Source organism: Podarcis melisellensis (genome assembly GCF_964234715.1).
Source record: "Podarcis melisellensis genome assembly, chromosome: 13".
In the NCBI taxonomy this organism is placed as follows: domain Eukaryota; kingdom Metazoa; phylum Chordata; class Lepidosauria; order Squamata; family Lacertidae; genus Podarcis; species Podarcis melisellensis.
The window spans coordinates 24,974,353-25,002,083 of record NC_138545.1 but is presented as its reverse complement, the minus strand read 5'-3'; the positions used below and the strand labels follow the sequence as shown (position 1 = coordinate 25,002,083).

The following is a 27,731-nucleotide window of genomic DNA, read 5'->3' as shown; positions in this document are numbered from 1 at the left end:
TCAATGACATCGTTACAACCATGAAGGCCCTAAACCAATCTGCCCCCTCTTTACAACAGCTCAAGATCCCCATATTACTCTATGCGGAAGACATGGTGATACTGACTTTAACCAAGCAGGGCTTAAACAACATGCTCAGAGGGCTCATGACATATTGTGATACCAACTCCCTCAAAATCAATTTCGCCAAAACCAAAATTCTTACTTTTGGCACGAAAACTCGGAAGTCATTCTGGAATTTTGAGGGCCACTCTATTGAATACTGTTCAGCATTCAAGTATTTGGGTATCACTTTTCAGCATGGGCTCAGCTGGTCAGCTCACCTAAATATGACCATCCTGGCTACCCTAGAACCATCAAAGCCTTGGAGAAATTCTTCTATGCAAAAGGCAGCCAGTTGGTCCCACCAGTCAGAAAAGCATTTATCAGCAAAGTCCTCCCGATGTTACTGTATGGGGTTGAAATCTGGGGGTGGGATTTAAAAACACTACAACGGCTTGAGATTCTACAAAACTCTTTTGCACGAAAGTTACTGGGTCTCCCCAAGGGCTCGGTTGCTGCACAGTTAAGAACAGAACTGGGCTTCCCCTCCATTGTTGCGAGAGCCCACATTAGAATTATTAGTTTTTATTGTAAATTAATCAAAGCCCCAGGTTCCCTACTAGCCAGGCAAGCCTTTTTAACTTGTTCTCATAGCAACAAATGGTCCAAGGCCATGGAGACTATTACTGCATGCTACTCCCTCCCAGATCTTGACACACTGTCATCTTGGGACCAACATAAAATCCGGGCCTGGATTCTTACAAGAGACAAGGCCATGGACCGGGCACAGTCCACCACAGCTCGCCTCTCCATGTGGCTCCCTAAAGTGAAAGTGGTAAGATCACTTGCCAATTACTTGATAGACCTGACGGAGCCCAATTTGAGAAGAGCGTTTACCATGGCCCGTTTCCATTCTATACCCACAGCCTTCTTGCAGGGGATTTACTCTAAGACCCCTATTACTCAGCGTCTATGTCCATGCACAATGAATGAAGTAGAGGACTTCATACATTTCTTTTTCTACTGCCCTATTTATGAGCTAATAAGAACTAAGCTCCTCCTCTTGATCCTGTCCACCATCACATCTAAGGAAGACTGTTTAAAATCACTTCTTGTGGACGCAAATCCCCAAATTTCACATGGGGTGGCAATCTTTATAGTGCAGGCTTTGAAACTCAGGGCTACTCTGATTGGGTAGTGTGTCCTAGACCTGGACCTGTTTGAATTCTTTTTATTACCTTTTAACCTAATGTGCCGAGCCTCTTTTGGGGCCATTATATGCTTTATATACATCTGCATTTTAGATTCCCGGCGCTGGCAACTAAATCTTTACATTATTGTCTTAGGGTAATTTAAATGTCATAACGCCAGAAATATCGCTTTGAATTTTGTTTGGTTGCTTGTCTCTAGCATTTTTGTATTATCTTGCTATGGCTGTATGCTAATGCAATAAAGGTTTGATTGAGTGCAGTGAATCCACAGCATGCCTTTGGGAATGTGCATAGCACAGCTGAATGCTGTGCATTTCCTGACAATACACAAATAATTTGGTTGGTATGCATAGTGTGAAATAAACATGCTTTTTTCTATAGTTCTTCAGAAGTGCCGATCTTTGCTCCCTGGGCTGCTTCTGTCACACTGCCTAATGTTATCTGACTCACCACACACACACAACAATGATGAGCAAAGAAGCAGAAATAATATATGATTTCATGAGGCTAGATAGACAAGTAGTCTGTACCTGTTTAAGGCAACTCTAGGTATAGGTTATATAGATATGGATATATTTCTCCTAGGAACTTAAGTTGTGAAACACACTAGCACAGGATCATAAAATGATGGTTGTCATCTGATGCTTGGAACATAGTTTCCATCCAAAAAGTTTTGACAGTGCAGATCTGATCTCTTGATTTCTCATGCTATAAATCACTGGATTCATCATGGGTGGCAACATAGAATATAACACAGAAATCATCATGACCAGATGTTTTGGGGCTTTTTGAGTTGAACACATATAGGCAAAGGTGCCAGTGCAGATAAATAAGGAGACAACAATGAGGTGTGGCAAGCAGGTAGACAATGCTTTCTTTCTTCCCTGCACAGAAGGGATTCTTAGTACGTTGGTGAAGATCTGTACATATGAGTAAATTATAAAAATAAAGCAACCTAAAGCTACAGATTCAACAAATACAAGGACACCAACTTCTGCCATATAATTGTCATTACATGAGAGTTTTAGCAATTGTGGAATTTCACAAAAGAAGCTGGTTGAGAACGTTGGAGCAGAAAGTGATGGAAAATGTGCCTCCGGAAAATATGGGTGACCAGAGAGACTGCAGAGTGCAGAACAAATATGTAATGGCTAGAATAACACACCTTCCGTCTTCTACCACCTTGCAACTGTAAGGAAAGCTCAACCCTCCAACCTCTGAAATGCTTTTAAAAAATCCCAACTGCCCTCCAAATGACAGAAACAAGATCCTCTTTTGTTGAAGGAGAAAAGCTTTTGAGAAGTAGAGATCAGTGAGAATTGCTCAGCCGGTAGAGCTTGAGACTCTTAATCTAAGGGTCATGAGTTGTATTCCTGCATTGCAGAAAGTTGGACTAGATGGCCTTTGCGGTCCCTTCCAAGTCTGCAATTCTTCGATTCTGTGATTCAGCAAACACTATCTTAAGCTAGGTTTCAAAACAAGGGAATGCTACATAGCCTTACTTGAAAGTCTACCATCAAAATCTATAAGGTGTCCTTCAGGGAAAATGTATTTTGACTGTGAAATAGAGTACTATAGCATTCATTCTCTTTCAGGAATCTACTATATGGAGCAAATTCTCACCACTCTATGCCCCATTTTCCTGGTGTCACCATTGGTCATATTTCTGTTACTTTGGAGAATGTGAGGGTGATTCTCATATTTTTGGGAAGTTACATCAGACTCTTATTCATGACTGCTGAGAAGTAAGCCTGGTGATTTTTATGGGACTTACTTTCATGTAAGTACTATAGGATTGCACCTGACCTAATCACAATCTGAAAGTGTAGGCCTATGTAATGGGACATTGGATTTTTTAAAAAAGTGTTTGAATCTAAGTTTTATTTTACTTTTCTCTACAGAAAAACTGTGAAATATACACCTCAGTAAGATTTTGACAATTCCCCCCCCCCCCACTGGGATGGCAGGAATAATGAAACACAAATAATGAATCATTAGCATCTACAAACTGTTTTAATTAGTCTCTGAGGGAAATAAGGAGAACACACATTCTATACAACTCATTTAATGTGAGACTTGGAAGATTTTCAGGGTCAATGCTAGGTGAGCATGATTTATTAAAGTTCTCATCTGCTGAGGATTCAAATTCTGAATTAACTATTGCAACTATTTTTAAATGGTACACTTATTTTATTTCTCTGAAGAGAAATCAGAGAAATAAGAAGGAAAATAGGTGAACATTATTGAGATAATGCTTTCCAATCAATATAATGAAGTGTAATTATCAAGGCAGTTTTTCAGGTATTAGTGGTCTTGATGGAAGAATTTAGCTTAACTGTTCCTCAAGGGACAGTCTTATGCCTTTGAACTAATTTAGATGAGCACAATGGACTGTGAAATAATGAGGGGAAATGTACTTTTCTTTTAGAAGTGATGTAATGCTTACAACAAACAGCTACTGAAATATTTGAAGTGTCAATTCCAACCAAATTATTTTATTCAAACCCTTCTTAATTACAGCCATAGATTAATCTCTTCACAAACTTTTCCAGCTTCTGCCTTCAACTGATATTTGAGTACATCAACAATAAATCTAAATGTATAATGAGTGAAATTTCAGAATGATATAATCCTGAAGGGAGGGGGGGGTCTAGACATGGATAACAGATGACAAACATAAAGGAATATAAGAAAGTGAGAAAAAATGTTGGATACCACAAAACAGGTATCATTGAGTAAGCCCTTTGGATTTGTTACTATGCCACACACAGGAAGCTGAGGTCAACGAGAAACAAAGAGTTGAACTGGGCATCGAAGGCAAGGACAACACAGAAACATTCCAGAAGCAGGAAGATCTTATTGTTTGAGGAAAGCTCCAGCCCAAGCAGGAAATTGTCCAATGTTCCTCCAGCCCAGAAAGACAGCTTCACTTTAAATTATGTGTGGGTGGGTGGTAGAGGAGGAAATGGTTTTTCATTACATCAGAGTATGCACTGTTAATATACAGCAGTATTAGTAATGTAATAATAATAAATAATAATAATAATAATAATAATAATAATAATAATAATAATAATAATAATTTATATGCCACCCATCTGACTGAGTTTCCCCAGCCACTCTTGGTGGCTACCAACAAATTAAAACACAGTAAGACATCAAACATAATAACTTCACTATACAGGGCTGCCTTCAGATGTCTTCTAAAAGTCAGATACTTGTTCATTTCCTTGACATCTCACAGGAGGGTGTTCCACAGGGCAGGTGCTACTAGTGAGAAGGTCCTCTGCCTGTTTCCCTGTAACTTCACTATCCACAGTGAGGGAACCTCCAGAAGGCCCTCAAAGGTGGACCTCAGTGTCTGGGCTCAACAATGGGGGGTGGAGATGCTCCTTCAGATATGCAGGGACAAAGCCATTTAGGGCTTTAAAGGTCAGCATCAATATGTTGAATTGTACTCAGAAATGTACTTGGAGCCGATGTAGATCCTTTAGGACTGGTGTTATATGATCCTGGCAGTTGCTCCCAGTCATCCGTCTATTCCAACAATGGACTCCTGGTATTGATTTGTATTATATTATATTATATTATATTATATTATATTATATTATATTATATTATATTATATTATATTATATTATATTATATTATATTATATTATTATATTATTATTATATACAAAGGAGGAGTAGCCAACATGGTGCCCTCCAGTGAACAAGTAGTCTTAAACCTTTTTAGTCTCAGGACCCACTTTTAACCCAAACATGCATCAGAGGACCCATTTTTAAAATGTTCAGAATTTGTGTTTAAAACCAAGATGTGTGCCTTACCTATTAGTTATTATCCAGTTATTATCCAGTGTTAAACCCTCATAGAGTGTAATAAAAAACACCACAGTTTTGTTCCATATACTTTGAACCTCTGATGGGGAGTGAGGGGACACTGGGCAGAGTTCCCTGAACAATAATACCTTGCTGCTGTGAAATCTCAAATGCTACCACAGTCAGTTAATTGTAGACCTCTTCACAAGGGTGAATTTTATCTATTAATGCACCCCAAATACAAGTCATGTTACCCAGCACCCATCTCAGTGAGGATGTCTCTCTCAGTCTCCTTCAGGTTTTTATTTTATTTTATTAAAAAGATAATTATAGGAAAAGTTTAACCAGCACTTATTTTCCATCAGCTACATTATTAACAAATAATTACAATTTGAGAATTTTCATGAAGGAGCAAATGCTGAAGTGAGCAGTGACAATTGGACAATTGTCTTCCCAGGAGATTTCCAGGCAATCAGTTTCCAGAGTCCTCCTTTGATATCCTTGTTTCGCATGCTATATATTATTGGGTTCATCAATGGTGGCACAACACAATAGGCTACAGCAGCAATCAGATCCATCGGCGATGGAATCCTATTGACTGGCCGCATGTAGGCAAAGACACCAAAGAAGTAGAACATGGATAGTACAATTATATGGGGCAGGCAGGTAGAGAAGGCCTTCTGCCTTCCTTGTACAGAGGGGATTCTCATCACTGCTTTAAATATCTGCACATAAGATGCAAGGATGAAAAGGAAGCATCCAAAATATAAACAGCCAGTTAGACCAATAGCTCCAACTTCAAGAATATACAAGTCAGAGCAGGATAGTCTGAGCATTTGTGGTATTTCACAGAAGAACTGGTTGATGACGATGGAGCAGAAGGGACTTGCAAATGTGGCCCCAGTGTGCAATGTTGCTGTTAGAAGGCCAAATGTCCATGCAAAGCATGCCAGTTGAATGCATCTGCCTCTGCTCATTACGGTTTCATAATGCAGTGGATGACAAATGGCAACGTAGCGGTCATAGGCCATGACTGTCAAGAGGAAAAATTCACATGCACCACAGAGAACAAATGAAAATAACTGGACAACACAATGAGCATATAGGATCACTCTAGTCTTCATTAAGGAATTTGTCATAGCTTTGGGGATAGTGGCTGAAATGTATCCAAGGTCAACAATGGATAGATTTAGGACAAAGAAATACATTGGGGTATGGAGGTGGACATTGAGAACTACCGTGGTTATTATGAGAATATTTCCCATTAAGGCAACAAAATATATTATGAGAAACATTATGAAGTTTAGTTTGGGCAGTTCTTGAATCTCAGAGAAACCCACAAGTAGAAAGTATGTTACTGTGCTTGTGTTGGACATTTTCTCCTCAGGAAACTCAGCTGCTTCTGGAAAGGAAGATAGCCATGAAGTCATGCAGAAAGTGTTAGACTATTTGGACAGGTCTCCGTGAAGGATTTTTCCTGTCTTTAATTTTTTAGTATAAATAATTCACAATTATTCATCAGTTTTTTATGGGGAAAGTGAGGGAATTTGAAGAGATGTGAATTAAAGATGGGTCCTTTTGTTAATATGTTAAATGAAACACTGAAAAGAATCATGTGATGAATTTAAAAAGACTAGCAGACTAGGGGGCAATCCTGTGGCAAGATCTACGGGGATGAGCAGTTTAGGATGCTGCAGAGCTCCAACACAGCTTGGGTCAGCTGGCTGATTCCTTGCTCCTAACTTGGCTCAGTCACATATAGGCTGGTGTAAATCTTAAGAAGTGGATATTCTTCCAAAGGGCAAAATCCTATGGCTTGATCCTCCAGGATGCATGGAGTTTGGATCCAGCATATGTCCAGCTGAGCTGGTAGGTTCCTGGCTCAGTCAGGCTAGCAACTTCTGTAAAATGAAAGGGATTTATGAGAAATTCTACATCCATGAAAAAAGGAACATTACTCAGTTGATTTACACTTAAAGTCATTATGCATTTTACAAATTCTATGTGAATTATCACAAGCTAATGTGTTGCTTTAGATAAGGTGCCTCTTTCACAGAAGGACACATGTGCAATAGCCCTCTCCCTACTTGTCTTTCCCCATCAACTGCCATTCAGAGACAGACTTATCTTCCATGAATTTGTCTACTCCCCTTTTTAAAGCCATGCAAAGAGGTGGTCATCTGTACTATGTGAAGAAGTATTTTCCATTGCCATTTCTGAATCTTCCAACATCCAAAACTGGATAGCCCCAGGTTCAAGTATTATGAAAGATGGAGAAACCTATTTACTTTCTCCACACTATGAATAATTTTATACAGTTCTGTTATGTCCCCCCCCAACTCAGCTTTGTTTCCTAAGTTGAAACTCCTTTCCCTCCCCCATCCAAATATTATAACCAAACCCCAGAGGGTAGTTGTTCCTGAATCTTGAACATTTTGGTTGCCATCAGTTTCAGCATATGAAAACAGGGTGCTGTTTGGTTGAAATAGCAAAGGCATAGCAAAGGAAGACATATTTCTGAAATGGTGTGCTATTGAAGGACAAGTAATAATGTAGAATGGGATAAAGAGTGGATGGGGGGATTAAGAAATAGCATAATAATTGATTAGAGAGGTAGATAGCAAAGAAAATTGAGAAGTCCAATTGCAGAGTGAGAGAGAAAATGAGAAAACTTACTCTTTTTTTCTTTATGATTTTCTTCCATTAGTACATCTTCCGTTTCTCTCTGCAGTGTCTTCATGTACAGCTTTTGAAGGAAGTGTACATCTATAGGTTTGACATCCTTTCTTTCTCTAGCTCTGACCAGAACAAGGGCAGGGGCACTGCACTGGAAGAAGCCATATTAATTTCTCTTATACTATATTTGGTTGTATAAATTGGATCAGAAATGTGTTCCCTGGAGACTGACAAAGCTCAGAAGTGAGATGCTTCTTAGTAATGACAACAAGCTAACCGCACACACAGCTTTATTGTGGCCCATAGACCCAAAATACACAGTACAACAATAGAATATACTTACAGTTATGAGCTGTAAGTTTGACCTTGCTAGCCAACATGGGAGCTTTATTGGCCATGTTTTCTGCCTGTTTTCATAAACGATTCATAAACCATCAAAAAGTACACAACCAATGTAAGCATTTCCACATAAATCATAATAAACAAAAAATAATATCAATAACAGCAATACCCCATCCTAAGAGTCTTTTCAGCAGCCTTAGGTGGAGTCAGTCAGGGTCCCAGCCAGGTGGGAAAAGATCTGCAAAGCAAGAAGCAGGTCTTCCAGGACTCATGTAACAATTTGTTTTTTTAATGAACTTTATGTTGTAAAGACTCATTGCAACTTCCCTTTTGTTTCAACTTTAAATAATTACATAACATGATTAAAGTTAGTCATTAAGGTGTCATTGGAATCTCTGTAATTTTTATACTAAAATTATTCAGTGTACAGCATTTGCCCAGTTCTTCTTATTCCTGGCTCAGAATCATGTCAAGGCTTGCTTTTCCAGCTGTCATTCATGGTATCTCTATAACCAACAATGGGGACAGAGCACCTCTGCTTCAAGAATTCATTCTGTGTAGGGCACCAATGGATGATTTCCTCAAAAAGCAAATTCCACCTTCATAAGGATTTTCCTTAGGGTTACAGAAGTGGATAAATTTTCTCTCTATGCCCCCTCTGATCCCCTCAATTCTCAGCTCTTGCTAACTGATGCAATTTGCTTTTTTAAAAAAAAGTCTGCATGTTAAGTGCAAAGATCATGTAACTTTTGTCCATGCAGCGGAGAATGCACACCCCTTTTCACTGGGTAACTACAAAGGGTTTGTGTATGTGTTAATGGTTAAACTGAAGGGCTTTTCAATTTCCTGACAGATCTGAACTGCAACATCTCAGCTTTATTGAAATTATTAAATACTGTCAAAGAGGAATACAAATGTAGGGCAAATGTTTTCCTTTTCAAAATACATATGCACACTTTCAGAAATTAGAAGATAGCTTTACTGGCATAAGATATACATTCACAATATACAGTAGTGGAGAAAGATTACCTAAATGTTAGGGTGATGTGAAGTGGAATAAGATGACCATTTACTATGTGTTGGATTTTGGAAGGAAGGAAGGAAGTGGGGAAAAGGGAATCAGTGAAATACAAATATTTTATACATAATGGATAAAATATGAAATACCCTTTGCCTTGATGGAAAGCTTTCTCCTGTCAGATAAATATTTGGAGAAATATTCATTTTGAAGGGCAGCCTTTGGATCCAAAACAATATTTTTTGCAAAAGGAAGGATCAGCAAATCGTCCATACAACTAACATTAGTATGACTGTTGTCCCAACAAGATAAAATGTCTGCCTTCAATTAGCAATTTAGAATGACTAAATAAATAAAGAAATAGCAGACCCATGGGTCCGAATCTGGACTCTAGTGAAGCAGAATAGAGGTACTTTAACTATTTGTTAAATTTCCACATCTATTTGCATTAGAAGAAAAACTTCCATTGATATGAATGGGAACATTTATCCCCATAGTCTAAATTGGGAACACAGCAAGGGACAAAATATTGCAATCTCTCTATTGTCATGCCAAGATTCAAAACCAGACTGGATGTTTGTTACTATCTTTTTTAAAGAATTCTCTCTCTCTCTTTTTAGATGATCAACTAGTTTTGGCCTTAGGTTCTGTTGAAATCCATGTGACTTGTTAGATATCCAACTTGTCTTTTAACTAAATCATCAGTGGACTGGAATTATACCAGCTCAATTCAAGTTTCTAAATTGACAGCAGATTTCTTTTCTTATGGCAAAACCTCTGAAGTGCTGCTGTTATCTCTTTGTTCCTCATGCTATAAATGATCGGGTTCATGAAAGGAGGGACCATTGAATACAACACTGCAAGCAAGAAATCCAAGCCTGACGAGGCCCTAAAGGTTGTCCCCAAACAGGCATAGATTCCAGTGAAATAGAACAAGGAGAGCACAGCAAAATGGGGCAGGCAGGTAGAAAATGCTTTTTGCCTTCCCTTTGCAGAAGGAATGGCAAACACAGCTCTGAAAATGTGCACATAGGAAATGATTGTGAAACAAAAACAGCTTATACATATCAGAACAGTAAAAACAAGAGCCCCAGTTTCAATGAGATACGAGGAGTTCGAACAGGAAAGCTTTAGAAGCTGTGGGATTTCACAGAAGAACTGGTTGATGTTATTGGAGCAGAAAGGGATGATAAATGTGCAGACAGTGTTCAGTGTTGCATCCAAAAACCCAAAGATCCATGCGCTGGTGGCCATTTTGATACAGACTCCCCTGTTCATTTCTCTCACATAGTTCAGTGGATTGCAGATGGCAACATAACGATCATAAGCCATGACTGTCAAGAGGACAAATTCTGATGCCCCAGCCCAAAAGAAGAAGAAGACCTGCGCCATACATCCATAATATGAAATTCTCTTAGTGTTCATCAGGGAATTAGCCATGGCTTTGGGAACAGTGACGGAGATGAAACTCATATCAATGATGTTTAAATTAACCAGAAAAAAGTACATTGGGGTTTGCAGGTGTTTGTTGAGGGCTACAGCAGTTATCACGAGAAGATTTCCAATCACAGCTGTCAAGTAGATGAGGAAAAAACCAAAAAAATATATAATATGCAGCTCCAGAACATCAGAGAATCCTTTGAGCTGGAACTCAGTCACAAAGCTATGGTTGCTCATTTCTTTCTTGGCAAGCTGTAGTCAGCCTATAGTTAGTGAAGAAGAAAAATGCTCATTGCTACTCTTAATTAATAATTTGAGTCTGCAAGAAGCATGCACAGCTTGGACCCCATGCTTGTCCATCAGTCGTAAATAACAGCCCACCAGAGAGTAAGCAAGCCTCCTGCTATTAACTACATGTTCTGGACTGAAAAACTGAATGGCTGTGTGCTATGAAACACTTGGCAGTACAACCACAATACAAGACTCCACTAATTTTAGAGTGCCACAACTTGTGCAGGTTTGGTGTATGAAATATGCACACATATATTATTCTGGTATACACATTTGCAGTTTTAATGAGATGTGAGAAAACAGTCCCAATACTGATTTTTGAGGGGTGTGGTGTCATAGAGTTTCCTGCGTATGATTTTATCCTAACAATAAAATCATGGCCTCACAACAGTAATGATGGGTTGGCAACAGTGGTGAAGCTTTCCTCCATTCATGGATGAACTTGGACCTCTCCCTCTTAAAGTCACCTCCTTCTCACAACACAAAGACAAAATTCTGCAGAATCCAATAACCTCCCAGTCTCCGTTTCTGGGAGCTTAGAATTGCTCCCTTGGTGTTTCACATTCTGTACATACAATTCAGAGAAACCACACCATGGACTTTTCTCCCAGAGTATCTTTTGTGGTGCTCATTCAGTAAAATGACAGCAATAGTCTAGATTGCAATTATTCAGAATTTTCATGGCAACATATGGGATAGGTTTTGGTTTCTTCCACTGTGTGGAAAAACTGGAGTGTAAAGCTAGTTCCCTAGATAATTAGAGGAAATTCTTTTTTGACAACTTCAGCTCATCAGTTCAGTCACAGGTATAAGGTGAATTTTGGCAATCTAACTAGTACATTAGAATCTCAAGCTAAGGACTTCTCAAATTCCAGCCCTCCTCTCTTAGATTATTTTCTATTTAACCATGCCAAATATCAAGGATGTGTAACCTGTGTCATTCAATCAGCCCCAGCCAGAATGGTCAGGGACAATGGAAGCTGCAATCCAGCAACATCTGTAGGGCCATCTATGATCCTATCTAGGGTTCCCATCAATTTTCTCTGAGCTAATGACTTTAGATTATATTAAAGGAATAAATTATGCCCATCTATAATTTATTATCATCTTCTGAATGCAAAGTACTACTTTCCTTATCCAAGGGAAATCCATCTTACCTTGGATCTGTTGCTTATACACATTTGTTTGGCATATTCCATTCCATTCTCATTCCCATCAGATTATACAACTGCTTGTACCGTGGATCTGGAAAGTATAGCTGGTGTACTGTCTTGCATATGTGAAAGAAGATTATCCAACATATATTAGGAAAACAGATTATCATGGTGATGCATCCAACAAGAGAAAGGAACAAAATTATTACTATAATTACTGGTTTACTGTATAGATTTATTCCAAAATTTGTACAATTTTCTCATACTTTCAGTGATCTTTCAGTATTTCTCTATTAAGGTCTTTATATTTATGTAACTTTCACAAATTTAACTTGAGAAAGGATCTGTCAATTTATCTTCTGTAATGGAATAAATGTGATACTGAAATCATCTACATTGTGCTCCAGGTCTCTGCTTCTGATTTCAAACTACAGTTGAAGTGTGGTTTTTTTGGGGGGAAGGAAAATTATATATGCTCCTTCTGAAACAGTACTTAGAGATTTTTTCCCCCAAGAGCTCAGTCCAGATTATTTCCAAAGTCCCAAGAGAATGATCATTATGTCTAAATTATTTGAGAGCCAAAGTGAGAAAAACATCTTATGGAATGCCACTGTTTGCAGAGGACAAAGACAAATGTTCAGGATGGAGCTTTCAAATGATCCATCATGAGTGACAGACTCAGCATATTGCTGTCAGATGTGCAGATTGGTCTACAAAGTTATCCTGAACTGCTTAACTTTGAAATGCAGCTCAAATAAGTTCAAATATTAAAAAGGGGAGATTCCAGACCATGGTCTGAAGTAATGTGATTAAAAGGCATTGTTGAAGATAATGAGTTCTGGGTTCATCTCATACCTAGATGGAAGACAGCATGGAAATCCTATGTATCACATGATCTTAAGTGTGATCATTGAAGAGTGCCATCTTGAAAGAAAGGTGGTGTATAAATGTCAAGGCTTTAGGGGATTCCTATCCCTCCCCTGGTGGCAGCCAAAAAAGCAGATAAAGACAAAGAGTCCTTACCACGTAATTTATTCAGTATTCACAGAGAGACAAAGAATGTTGTCTCTATTCAATGATGACATTGCTCCAAGTAAAGTTCCACCCCCCTTACATTTCCCCTATTTGATGTCACTCCTGCATCAGTTAATCTCAGCTTTCTGCCTCTGAGCTCCCTGTTCTAACCCTCAATGCCCATCTGGTCTTGGGAGAGGTGGGGTCAGGAATGTTTTCCAAGGACACTGAGTGTGTCAGCTGTCTCTCCCCTGGTGTTTCTCCTTCTTCCTGCTGTTCCTGCTGTTCCTCTTCCAGTATTTCCCAGCTTCTGCCCTCTTCAGCCTCTGAACTATGCCCTTCTGCAAACCACTGTTCTAAATCTATACTGTCCTCTTGTTCTCGGGAAGGTTCAGGAGAAGGGGGGATGTAATAGTGAATGTAATAGTGAAATTAAGAAGATTATGTGAACAGCTTCACATATTCTTATTCTGCCCTCTTTTCTCCCCAGACTGTTCCCTTGTTCCAGATATCCTGCTCCATATATCATTCCAGACACTTCAAGTCCTTTGGTTTCTCTGCCTTTGGTGAATTCCACCTTTGCAGTGTTCAGTTGCTTATGCTCCCCCCCCCCTAAGTTCTATTTGGTGCCTTTTTCAACTGGAAAACCTATGACGTACCTGTGACATTGGGGGTGAGATGAGAAGAAGCTGTGCTGCTCCTTTCCTCTAGTTGTGCTATCATTGTTATGCCACATCAGCCTGCACCCCACCTCTACTCAACTGGTTCTACTTGCTAGCATGAAAGTAAAGGCATTGGAGCAAATGAGAGGGAGAAATCCATCCCTCTGTTTTTTTCCAGGGCTATACATTGAGATCACCCTTGGAAAAAAATGCCATTGCTTTGGTAAGTAGAAAAATGTTCATTTTCACTCATCTTTAAAATGTGTTTACAGCATCTATACTGAGAAATAAAACTATAGTTCTGCAGTTCTTAAATTTCTGTAGCTTTCAACAATTTCTTCTATTTTCAGTAACTCTCAGGTCTACTGTTGTAAATGGATTCCTACTCCGTGTTAAGCAATACCCACATTAATATTATTGCTGACAACCATATTCAATGAATTTATAAGAAAGTACAGTTTCCTACAGAGTGCAAGGTCAGACTACTACATGGTTAGAGCTGACTTAATACAATCTAGGACTTTGATGCTGCACTACACATCCTCCAATAGGGTCTGTGTGATGTGAGCCTTGGATTTTTATGTATATAGGTGACTAATGTCAGTGGGAGATTAAAAGATCATTTTTAAAAATTAATTTTATTTATTTCATAAAATTTATATTGTGCTTGACTGTAGAAAACTTCAAAGTGAGTTAAAGAAAGAATAAAACAGCAATATTACTAGTAAAAACAACTAAAACATTTTTTTAAATTAAAAAACTGAGCAATAAACTGAAAACACATCGCCATTTCAATCCTCTGTGTAGGCTTATCTAGCCAAAAATATTTTCAGCAGGCATCCAAAAGAGTACAGTGAAGGCACCTGCCTGATGTCAGTAGGCAGGGAGTTCCACAGTATAGGTGCCACCACTCTAGTATATATATATTTCTTACAAATGCAGAACATATATTATGTGGCGCCTGTAACAGTGATGAACTTTTGACAAAATGCATCCGTTGTTACTCATACTCAGGACTGAACTCAAAGGATTCAAATAACTTCAGTGCAATAGTTTAAATGGGTGAGGATGACTAGATAGATTGATACATGCAAACACATATCTATGTTATGTTCCGTTTCATTCTGGCATTTGCCTATCAAAGTGCATTGTTTCTAATTAAACCTCACAGGGCTGGATACTGGATTCACAGTGGGAAAAGCTTCCTTATTTCCTGTAAGAAACAATGTACTGAAACATTTTGCAAAGTGCAACTTTGATGTCCCTGTTCCTCATGGTATAAATAACTGGATTCATCAGTGGAGGTACTACAGAATATAATACAGAAATCACCAGATCAAGATCTGAAGGTGCACCTGAGACAGGCTTCAAGTAGGCAACGGCACCAGTACTTATAAATAAGGAGACAACAATGAGATGTGGTAGGCAAGTTGAGAAGGCCTTATTCCGTCCTTGAGTAGTAGGGATTCTGAGCACTGACTTAAAAATCTGCACATAGGAAACAACTATGAAACCAAAACAGGTAAAGACTATAAATGCACTGAAAGCAATAACTCCAACTTCAATGAGGTACAAATTATCACAGGAAATTTTCAGCAGTTGTGGAATTTCACAGAAGAACTGGTTGATGATGTTGGAGCAGAAGGTGATGGCAAAAGTGCTACCGGTGTGTAAGGCCGAGTAAAGAAGGCCAGCTATCCACGCACTGGCTGCCATCTGGATGCAGGCTTTCCTGCCCATCACTGTCTCATAGTGCAGTGGGTCACAGATGGCAACATACCTATCATACGCCATGCCTGTGAGCAAAAACAAATCTGAGATCAAGAAGAAGAACAGAGAATACACTTGTGCAACACACCCAGAAAATGAAATCTCTCTAGTGTTCCAAAGTGAATTGATCATGGCATTGGGGATGGTGACAGAAATGGAACCAAGGTCAACAACAGATAAATTCACCAAGAAAAAGTACATGGGGGTATGAAGCTGTTGATCCAGGGAAACTGCTGAGATGATAAGAAAATTTGCTGTCAAGGCTGCCAAGTAAATCACTAAAAAAAGAGTGAAGTACAAAACGTTTTGCTCCCAGTTGTCAGAAAAATCCAAGAGAAGAAAAGTAGGAAGGACAGTTGAATTAGGCATTTTCTCCTACAGATGTGGCATGGCTGCTGATACAAAAGAGAGAGAAAGAGCTTATTTAATGCATGTATTCAGCAATTTATTAACATTTTTCATGATCTGTCACAATTAGTAACGATAGAAATGAAGCAATATATATATATATATATATATGCAGGTTTTGGTGTCCTCGGGTGTCTTCCCGTGTAAAAGTTGGGGTGTCTAGGCGACGTTTCGACGAGGTCTCACTCGTCATCTTCAGGCTGGTGCTTTCGGCTTCTTGTTACTGGACCAGAGCAGGATCTCAGTGTTTGAGTTCCTATAAATACTGTTGAGGGGGTGTGGTGTATAGCCTCCAATGTTCTGGGCAGAGAGGAAGTTCCCAGGCTAGTGTGCCTTTTCTTCTTTTGTTCCTTAATTACTTGAGGGATATCTTGAGTGATTTCTTGAGTGATATCCTGAGTACCACTTAGGTGGGTCATTAGGTGTGGATTAGTTGCTAAAGTCTTTGTGTCTTGACCTCTTGAACTTTGTGAAGAGTTTTTCTGAGAAGATGGCTGTACTGCACTTAGTTGTGCTCTGGCTTGGCTTCGTGTATAGGGGCGAGCTGTGGTTTTGTGGCCTGTGTCAGCCAGATCTGTGTAGGGATTGCAGGGGGGTGCAGCATCCGGAGGTGCCACCATGGTTTGGCTACTGGATGGTGTCTGTAATTTGTCTGTGGAGAGGGTCTGGGTTTGGGTCTGGTGTGGTTGATTGGTGATAGCGTTCTGTGTGCCTCTGGATCTGGTGTCAGTTTTTGTGGGGAGGGCTAATTTCCAGATGTCTGGCAAGCGGGATGTGTCGTCACGCTTGTTCATGTTGTGAGGGTGTTTCTCTATCTCGATGGCTTCCATGATTATTCTCTTGTGGTGATGTTCCATGTTAAAGAGCAATTTGGAATCTGCAAAATTAATTTCGTGTCCTGTTTCTTTCATGTGTTGGAAAAGAGAGGAAGTTTTTTCTTCTTTTTTGACGGCATTCTTGTGTTCTGCGATACGTGCATTTATTCGTCTGTTTGTTTGTCCAATGTACGTGGCTGGGCAGACTTTGCAGGGTATTTCATAGACCCCTTGGTTTTCCAACTGGATTTTATCCTTGGGGTTTCTGAGGATATTGGCTATTTTTTGGTTGGTGCAAAAGGCTGTTTTGATATTGTGTTTATGGAGGATTTTGCTAATTTTATCTGTAGTGCCCTTGATATAAGGGCAGACATCTTGCCAGACATCTTGCCGCTTGCCAGACATCTGGAAATTAGCCCTCCCCACAAAAACTGACACCAGATCCAGAGGCACACAGAACGCTATCACCAATCAACCACACCAGACCCAAACCCAGACCCTCTCCACAGACAAATTACAGACACAATCCAGTAGCCAAACCATGGTGGCACCTCCGGATGCTGCACCCCCCTGCAATCCCTACACAGATCTGGCTGACACAGGCCACAAAACCACAGCTCGCCCCTATACACGAAGCCAAGCCAGAGCACAACTAAGTGCAGTACAGCCATCTTCTCAGAAAAACTCTTCACAAAGTTCAAGAGGTCAAGACACAAAGACTTTAGCAACTAATCCACACCTAATGACCCACCTAAGTGGTACTCAGGATATCACTCAAGAAATCACTCAAGATATCCCTCAAGTAATTAAGGAACAAAAGAAGAAAAGGCACACTAGCCTGGGAACTTCCTCTCTGCCCAGAACATTGGAGGCTATACACCACACCCCCTCAACAGTATTTATAGGAACTCAAACACTGAGATCCTGCTCTGGTCCAGTAACAAGAAGCCGAAAGCACCAGCCTGAAGATGACGAGTGAGACCACGTCGAAACGTCGCCTAGACACCCCAACTTTTACACGGGAAGACACCCGAGGACACCAAAACCTGCATTCCTGTACCCGTGAAAATCTACGAAAGCAAATATATATATATATATATATATATATATATATATATATATATATATATATGCAGGTTTTGGTGTCCTCGGGTGTCTTCCCGTGTAAAAGTTGGGGTGTCTAGGCGACGTTTCGACGAGGTCTCACTCGTCATCTTCAGGCTGGTGCTTTCGGCTTCTTGTTACTGGAACAGAGCAGGATCTCAGTGTTTGAGTTCCTATAAATACTGTTGAGGGGGTGTGGTGTATAGCCTCCAATGTTCTGGGCAGAGAGGAAGTTCCCAGGCTAGTGTGCCTTTTCTTCTTTTGTTCCTTAATTACTTGAGGGATATCTTGAGTGATTTCTTGAGTGATATCCTGAGTACCACTTAGGTGGGTCATTAGGTGTGGATTAGTTGCTAAAGTCTTTGTGTCTTGACCTCTTGAACTTTGTGAAGAGTTTTTCTGAGAAGATGGCTGTACTGCACTTAGTTGTGCTCTGGCTTGGCTTCGTGTATAGGGGCGAGCTGTGGTTTTGTGGCCTGTGTCAGCCAGATCTGTGTAGGGATTGCAGGGGGGTGCAGCATCCGGAGGTGCCACCATGGTTTGGCTACTGGATGGTGTCTGTAATTTATCTGTGGAGAGGGTCTGGGTTTGGGTCTGGTGTGGTTGATTGGTGATGGCGTTCTGTGTGCCTCTGGATCTGGTGTCAGTTTTTGTGGGGAGGGCTAATTTCCAGATGTCTGGCAAGCGGGATGTGTCGTCACGCTTGTTCATGTTGTGAGGATAAATTACAGACACCATCCAGTAGCCAAACCATGGTGGCACCTCCGGATGCTGCACCCCCCTGCAATCCCTACACAGATCTGGCTGACACAGGCCACAAAACCACAGCTCGCCCCTATACACGAAGCCAAGCCAGAGCACAACTAAGTGCAGTACAGCCATCTTCTCAGAAAAACTCTTCACAAAGTTCAAGAGGTCAAGACACAAAGACTTTAGCAACTAATCCACACCTAATGACCCACCTAAGTGGTACTCAGGATATCACTCAAGAAATCACTCAAGATATCCCTCAAGTAATTAAGGAACAAAAGAAGAAAAGGCACACTAGCCTGGGAACTTCCTCTCTGCCCAGAACATTGGAGGCTATACACCACACCCCCTCAACAGTATTTATAGGAACTCAAACACTGAGATCCTGCTCTGTTCCAGTAACAAGAAGCCGAAAGCACCAGCCTGAAGATGACGAGTGAGACCTCGTCGAAACGTCGCCTAGACACCCCAACTTTTACACGGGAAGACACCCGAGGACACCAAAACCTGCATTCCTGTACCCGTGAAAATCTACGAAAGCATATATATATATATATATATATATATATATATGCAGGTTTTGGTGTCCTCGGGTGTCTTCCCGTGTAAAAGTTGGGGTGTCTAGGCGACGTTTCGACGAGGTCTCACTCGTCATCTTCAGGCTGGTGCTTTCGGCTTCTTGTTACTGGAACAGAGCAGGATCTCAGTGTTTGAGTTCCTATAAATACTGTTGAGGGGGTGTGGTGTATAGGACACCAAAACCTGCATTCCTGTACCCGTGAAAATCTACGAAAGCAAATATATATATATATATATATATATATGCAGGTTTTGGTGTCCTCGGGTGTCTTCCCGTGTAAAAGTTGGGGTGTCTAGGCGACGTTTCGACGAGGTCTCACTCGTCATCTTCAGGCTGGTGCTTTCGGCTTCTTGTTACTGGAACAGAGCAGGATCAAGAAGTGTTTGAGTTCCTATAAATACTGTTGAGGGGGTGTGGTGTATAGCCTCCAATGTTCTGGGCAGAGAGGAAGTTCCCAGGCTAGTGTGCCTTTTCTTCTTTTGTTCCTTAATTACTTGAGGGATATCTTGAGTGATTTCTTGAGTGATATCCTGAGTACCACTTAGGTGGGTCATTAGGTCATTAATTTTGCAGATTCCAAATTGCTCTTTAACATGGAACATCACCACAAGAGAATAATCATGGAAGCCATCGAGATAGAGAAACACCCTCACAACATGAACAAGCGTGACGACACATCCCGCTTGCCAGACATCTGGAAATTAGCCCTCCCCACAAAAACTGACACCAGATCCAGAGGCACACAGAACGCCATCACCAATCAACCACACCAGACCCAAACCCAGACCCTCTCCACAGATAAATTACAGACACCATCCAGTAGCCAAACCATGGTGGCACCTCCGGATGCTGCACCCCCCTGCAATCCCTACACAGATCTGGCTGACACAGGCCACAAAACCACAGCTCGCCCCTATACACGAAGCCAAGCCAGAGCACAACTAAGTGCAGTACAGCCATCTTCTCAGAAAAACTCTTCACAAAGTTCTAGAGGTCAAGACACAAAGACTTTAGCAACTAATCCACACCTAATGACCCACCTAAGTGGTACTCAGGATATCACTCAAGAAATCACTCAAGATATCCCTCAAGTAATTAAGGAACAAAAGAAGAAAAGGCACACTAGCCTGGGAACTTCCTCTCTGCCCAGAACATTGGAGGCTATACACCACACCCCCTCAACAGTATTTATAGGAACTCAAACACTTCTTGATCCTGCTCTGTTCCAGTAACAAGAAGCCGAAAGCACCAGCCTGAAGATGACGAGTGAGACCTCGTCGAAACGTCGCCTAGACACCCCAACTTTTACACGGGAAGACACCCGAGGACACCAAAACCTGCATTCCTGTACCCGTGAAAATCTACGAAAGCAAATATATATATATATATATATATATATATATATATATATATATATATATGCATTTAGCTAATGAAAAAGCAGGTATATCATCCCCGTTATGATAGACAGCTTTATGGAAGAAAAGAGACTTCAAACAATTAGAGTTGCAACCCTATATGCTTTTGAATAGAAATACATAAAATTTTGCTGTGGTTGCCAGGTTGTAGTTTACAACCTTCAAAGACTCAGCTGCTTGAGTCAAAGAAAAGGAAAGCATTTCAAAAGCCTGAAAATTCTTTTCTGGTTCAGGGTAAAATCTGAACTGGGGAAGAACTGGAGAAGAACTCATGGACCTCTCATTGCTCCTAAACACAGTTTGCTGCTACCCAAAAAAGAAACATGGGAATAAATGAAGTTACTTAACTCTGAGTCAGAACTTTGGTCTATCTAACTGAAAACTGTCTACACGGACTGGCAGCAGTTCTACAGATGTTCCAGCAAGGATCTCTCAAGTCCCTACATGGATATGCCAAGTACATGGAACTATGTGAAAAAAAGGATATAAATGTAAAAAGAAGAGCAAAAGACAGAAAATATGCTTTCAGGGACTTTGTTTTGGTCAATCAAAAGGCTCTCAGTTCATTAAAGTTTATGTTCCACCATGCCACAAAGTCTATGCCACAATTCTGTTAAACTTTAAAGTGCCACAGAAATCTATAGGTCATTTCATGTTATACATTTGAAAGCATATCCAAGATCATTTGAAACACATGACTTCTCCCCAAAGAACCTTTAAACATGTGCTTTAAGTGTGAGTTAAGTTTGCTTTCAGTGTATAGCTTGGATCTGTCCTATGTTGGTTTTCCTGCAACAAATTAGACATAACTAACATGTCTGGAAGTACAGCTTAACACCAAGTTTTTGGAAATGGTCACATTGAATAAATTTATAACATATAAAAAGCCCCCCTCCCCATTGTACCTATACATACCAGTAAAGGATACTGTCCTTTCCCTTCAATGGGGATCCCCAATATGCTGCCAACTTTATTCCCACATATTCCAATGACATTTGCTGGAAAGGAGGCCTGCTGTCCAGTTATGAGTAATCCCGATCTAATAAACTCTACTCATTGGTTAACAATTCTTTCAGCAATTTTTATTTTCAAAGCTATATAGATCTTAATTCTGATCGTAAAACAGGAGATGGTTTGATTATTGAATTATATGTGTCATTAAAGAATCATTATTTGGGAACTAGTGACTATTTTAGGTAATATATCTAAATTAAGTGTTGAATCGTACAGCTGATACTTCAGAGTCACTATTTGGTGGGGGTGGGGGACACAGGTGCACATAGTGTGCTGAAAAAGGGCACACACACACACACACACACACCGAGTCTAACAAATGAGATGAGATGAAGAGATTTGTGAAAATTAAAGACAACATACGTTTGTGTTCCTGTGAGGAGATAGGACACTGTGTATGTTTTTGTGTGTAAGAGAAAGTAGAAGAAGTTTGCATTCAGCAAAAGAGAAGTGTGCATACACAGGGCATTTAAATAGTGCAAGTGTGTGCACTCAGAAGTAGATCCCACTGTGTTCAGTCTGCTATATTCACATACAAAAATGCAAGGTGCATGTGCTTAGGTAAGGGTGCAATCCTATGTACACATATCTAGCAGTCAGTCACATTGAATTTAAATGGGATTGCTTTTCAATAATCACAGATCTTTTGCTTTCTGTATGGAGTCCATACCACATGAACAGATGCATGCAGAAACCAGGTTACTGCACTTTACCATAAAAATACAGCAGCTACAGAATATTTACTGCCAGTATTAAGCAGTCCAGGCATGACAATGGGGATAACACTAGCAGGGAGAGTTTATTCTTTCCTTCTTTTTTACCTTTGCATGCTGCATTGTCATTAGTCTTGCTTGATTTCTTCATTTGTATTTCATGAAAATAAAGTCAAAATCTCTAAAACGAGTTTCTGGATTTTCCATATCTTCTGTGTGGGTAAATATGTACCTTGTAGTGCCAAGGTTTTATGACTCTACACTCTGCATGTGTTCTTGGAGAAACAACAAATCCCAGTAGCATTCAATAGTAGTGGTCCCAAGAGAAATTATCTATGGATCGAAATATGTCTCATGTAAAACACATGAGGAGTGTTCCTATTTTTATGACAAAGGAGCACTGTGCTCTCCCCAACATATATTGCTTCACATACAAGGTCGATATTCTGTGTGGAAAACAATAAATGTAAAAGCCTGGCCAGCATGATTCTTCCACTTAAGAAAAAAAAAGTGAGGGACGCTGCACAAATTCGGACATTTCAAACAATCCAAACCTCACATATGATGCACACAGTGGATGCTTGTGACTGGTATCATTCTATTATCACATTGTAGTGTAGCCCAGAGATTTCATGTCCTTGACTTCAATGTGGTTGAAAATTCAATTAGGTCAACTTTACCTCCATTAATTCCTACCACCATTCATATTGATTAATAGTAAAGTCTTCTGTCCATGTCCATGTTTAGTCTCCCCACTGTGATCACATATTGGAATAATATTTCATAATTTATTTATTTATTTTAGTTATATATCCTTTAAGTTCTTTAAGTTATACCCAGTTCTGTATATTTAGGGTTTTCCCAGATCTTGTCCCACTTAAATGGAGTCAGCAGTGATATTTTTCTAGAAAAAGAGGTGCTGGAACTCACCATGAACCCCTCCCTTGCAATAGCAATGGTGCCCACCTGATGGGTGCTGGAACTGAGTTCCAATGAGTTCCGGTTGAAGAAAAGCCCTGGGGTCAGGATGTACCAGAATTCTGAAGGGAGATATACTGTATATTTGGTGCTGGCCACATACCAGGAAAAGGGCATCTGATTGGTTATATTTCGACACCTGTTGACAATTTAAAAACCCGCAAAAAACCTATTGTCTTGGGAAGTGTAAATTAGGAAGCTTTGCCTTTAAATGCAAATTGCTCCAAATCTTTTCCCCATTTGCTTCTGGGGCGTTTTATATGTAATTTGAATGTGATCTATTATTTTTCAATTTCCTCATGTGAAGACTTTAAATTACTTTAAATCATATGTCTGAAATTACTGTGAGTTACTTGGTACAAAGCTGAAGACCTGTCTTACCCACAGCCTTATTCAGCTTGACTCTATGCTATAGATTTTCTCAGCAGAAGGGAATGGGAAGGGACCCTGCTGGCAGGTACTGGCAAGACTGAGAAGCACTTCTATCAATAAAGTGAGGCAATTGAGGGCTTCTCTAAAACCATGCTGAAAAACTTCTATCAATGTTATTTGATCTAACATTGTCATTTGGTGGGATGGAGTATATTCTATAAGTTTTGGCGGATTATTCAGCAGTGGCCATTACCGCATAGAGCTAGGCTTTCACAGCAGTCCATGCTCTGTTAACCTTCTTATTGAACTGCTGCATTGCATTACACATGGTGTTTCCCTTAAATATGACTAAGAAGCCTTAGTTGGTGCAGAACTTGGCTGCCAGATGGAGTCATGTTATTCCAATTATAAGTGGATGGCACTGGAACTTGCCTTTGTAACTACCCATATTAGCCTGCTTGTCACATACATTCTTAGGTTAAGGTCTTTTGCTGAGTCCTGTCCTCAGCAGAGCTGCTTTGTTTGCTTATTGTTATGTGTTTTGTATTTTTATAGTGTAGACCACCCTATGAACTTGGGCTGAAGGGCAGAACATAAATTTAATAAAATATAATAATTTGCAAGCCCAGTCGTATTGTTGCCAACCCCTGGCTCAGTCTCTACATGTAAAATATGTTTAATAATTCAAACAACTATCTGGATTTTAAATGGCCACAACTTTATTCATTACAGATATACCGTATTTTTCGCTCTATAGGACGCACTTTTTCCCCTCCAAAAATGAAGAGAAAATGTGTGTGCGTCCTATGGAGCGAATGCAGGCTCCCTGGCTTCAGCGATAGCAACGTGAAGCCTCTGAAGCCTGCGCTCCAGAGGCTTTGCGTTGCTTTCGCTGAAGCCAGGAGAGTCTGGTCTTTGAGGTTGGCGGTGGGGGAAAGCAGCGCTTCCCCCTACCGCCAGCCCCACAAGCTTGGTGGAAAAACCCGCAGGAGCCGCGCGCTCTTTAAAGGGTGTGTGGCTCCTGTGGGCTTTTGCAGGAGATGGGGGAATTCACCCACCTCCCTGCTTGGCAGGGGGTTGGACTCGATGGCCCTTGTGGTCTCTTCCAACTCTATGATTCTATGATTCTATGATTCTATGATTCATGCTCTTTAAAGGCTGCGCGGCTTCTGCGGGCTTTTCTATGAGGTGGGGGAATTGCCCTGCCTCGTAGAAAAGCCCACAGGAGCCGCACAGCCTTTAAAGAGCGCACTGCTCTTGGGGGCTTTTCCCCAAGGAGGGAGAAGGGACTGACTGACCGAGTCAGTCCCTTCTCCCTCCTGTGGGCTTTTGCAGGAGATGGGGGAATTCCCCCACCTCCCGCAATAGCAGGGAGGTCTGGGAGAAGTGCACAGGCTGCGTGCAGCCTGTCTGCTGCTCCCAGAGCTGGGGGGGGGGTTCAAAATTTTTCCTTGATTTCCCCCTCTGAAAACTAGGTGTGCCCTATGGAAAGGTGTGCCCTATAGAGCGAAAAATACGGTAGATGAAATTTTGGCTCAGGCATTGAGTGCATATCCATTCCAGCCTCCTGCTGGAGGACTGGAACCACTACAGGGTCATGTTAGGATGATGGTCTCCCCAAGACATCAGTCTAATGAGTTGGCCATCCTAAGGCCACCGCTGGAAGCCCTATGACCTGTCTGCCCCATATTTGGCTTCTGGACAGGGACATCCATCGAGACCCCTTTAACAGGGTACCCTGAATTCGCCACTGGATCCCTACTGGGTGATACACCCCTTCACCCCACCTTTGAAGACTAAGATTCCATCCAATGCCTAAACAATTTTCTATAGGGAAGGCAAAACCTCTAGACTGGCCAATTTGTCTACAGGGAAATTCCTTCATGGCTCCACATACGGCAACCATTTGCAACCATAGCAAGGTCAAGAGATATATGGGAAACAAAATATAGTTAAACTGTGAATGAAAGGAATAAAGCATTGTTAAAGCAGGAACCTGAAAAGCAAAGAACATTTAAAACCCAACAAGATTGATCTGGAAGGTAAGAAAGGTTAACAACAAGGGGGGAGGGTTTGCTTATCCAGTGACTGTGCTGAGGTAGGAAGGCACTGCAAGCTTTTATACCTCACTGGCTGCCCAGGCAGGCATGCAGCCAATGCCCTTTCAGCCAAACCCTGCAAAATCTCTGCCAGTTAGAGTGTAGACAACACTGAGATAGATGAACCAATGAACTGACTCAGCATAAGGCAGCTTCTGGTGTTCCACTGTTGTTTAGGGCAGTCATCAGATGAAGGTTTATGTGGATTGGTACAGATTAGCAGAGGAGGCCAGCTATATGACTTTCTGTGTGTGCAAGAATGTGTGTGTTTTGTATTGAGTGTGCATGTGTGTTTGCCTGCCAGTCCTTATGTCTGTGCATTTATGCGGTATGTGTGCAATGTGATGTGCTAGAGAGTGGACATGGGGAGGCAATGCCCACATTTGCTTTGGCCAGTGCCCTCTCTGGCATGCAGCCCTCAGAACTAATGCAGTCTTGGACTCAAGGAAAGGCTAGCCAGCATGAGTTTATATAATAACACAAAAGAACAAATCTCCCATTGCCATGCCCACCACTGGCACTGATTGGTCAGTGGGGCCATGCTGTGTGTGGCACCATCCAGCACTGGGGATGAAGCCAGGATGACATGGGGGGGGGGAGCGTCAACTCTCCGCTCCCATGCTTGATCACTGTAAGGTCCCAGATGCCTGGCCACAACACTGCTCACAGAAAAAGGTGAGTGGGTTTATCAGATTAAGAGATAAGAGATTGTAATGCAATATTTTTCTTCCTATATATAAAAATGCAATCTTGTGTTAATAAAGCCTTCATTGTAAGATTTGCAATATTTCAGCACAATCCTGGATTTGCATGAAGTCATGGTAGGGCCTGGGCGCAAAAGAGAAGGGAAAGTTTTAAATAATGAAATAGGTTGGAATAGAACAGGAATAAAGGGACAAACAGGAAAAGTGTGGTTTTAAACATCAGTAGATGTTTGAATCAGAGATGTAAAGAAACTGAAAAAGAAAAATGTAGTCTTTAAGGACCAGTGTTATATGGTCTCAGTGGCCGCTCCCAGTCACCAGTCACCAGGTAGCCCCACGTAGAGCACATTGCAGTGGTCCAAGCAGGAGATAGCTAGAGCATGCACCACTCTGGCGAGACAGTCCGCAGGAAGGTAGGGTCTCAGCCTGCGTACCGGATGGAGCTGGTAGACAGCTGCCCTGGATACAGAATTGACCTGTGCCTCCATGGACAGCTGTGAATCGAAAATGACTCCCAGGCTGCACATCTGGTCCTTCAGGACTAGGGAGTCTTCTACACCAGCCTGCCCCGTCCCCCAAGAACAGTACTTCTGTCTTGTCAGGATTCAACCTCAATCCATTAGCCGCCATCCATCCTCCAACCACTTCCAGGAACTCGCACAGGACCTTCACTTTGCGAAATCATTGCAGGAGATCTTCGGGTCTTTACAAGGCCCCGATGATAAAGGTGGTTCCATTAAATTACGAACCACCCAAAAGAGTCTCCTGTTACTATTTTCTGCAGATGCAATAGAGGCAGTGAAGAAAGTCTTCTTCGCCGTCTTACTGCCACTTGGTGGGCTTGATGTTGAGCTATAACCCATGTCCGGTCCGAATCAGAATGTGTTTTTGCCACCGGTGCTCTAGCTGTCTCAGAAATTGTTTCCTCACCCTCAGCTCCTGAGAAAACCATGGGGCTGTCCGGGCTCCATGCAATCGGAGAGGGCACTTCGGAGCCAGATAGTCGATAGTCCTGGTTAACTCCGCATTCCAGCAGGCCACCAGGAAATCAGCTGAAAGGCCATCAACATGGAATAAAGTAACCCCTGCCATTCTTTGGAAACCATTTGGATCCATTAAGTGCAGGGGCAGACCACCCGAATTGGTCCCAACTCCCTGCAGAGGGGAAGGGTCATGGAGAAAACCAGTTGCACCAGGAAGTGATCTGACCATGACACTTCTTTTGTTTCACTTTTACTTAGCGTCAGATCACCCACATCATTAGGGGTGAAACCAGGTCTAAGGCATGTCTGTGACTATGAGTTGGGCCAAACCTATTCAGGGACAGCCCCATGG

General features: G+C 41.1%; 2 protein-coding genes and 1 pseudogene across 3 annotated transcripts in view; all 3 read right to left on the bottom strand.

Moving 5' to 3' along the window:
* Window positions 1-1,791: 1,791 nt before the first annotated feature.
* Window positions 1,792-13,732, bottom strand: LOC309354796 (olfactory receptor 14A16-like; annotated as a pseudogene). The gene is made up of 3 exons: window positions 13,669-13,732; window positions 10,314-10,681; window positions 1,792-2,351 (listed from the first exon to the last, which is right to left on the bottom strand). The product of its transcript is annotated as an olfactory receptor 14A16-like (transcript).
* On the bottom strand, window positions 5,476-6,450 carry LOC309356060 (olfactory receptor 14A16-like; the record flags this gene model as incomplete). The annotated part of the gene is made up of 1 exon (XM_081887240.1): window positions 5,476-6,450. One exon carries the CDS (start codon window positions 6,448-6,450, stop codon window positions 5,476-5,478), a length of 975 nt encoding a protein of 324 aa, XP_081743366.1.
* A 1,145-nt stretch (window positions 13,733-14,877) lies between the features above and the next one.
* The window catches only part of LOC309354795 (olfactory receptor 14A16-like), a gene marked incomplete at both ends in the record, with an annotated part of 31,312 nt that continues 18,458 nt past the window's right edge, over window positions 14,878-27,731 (bottom strand). The window contains one exon of the mRNA XM_081885065.1: window positions 14,878-15,451. Within this exon, the coding sequence (XP_081741191.1) occupies window positions 14,878-15,451 (574 nt within the window). The remainder of the gene's footprint in view (window positions 15,452-27,731) is intronic.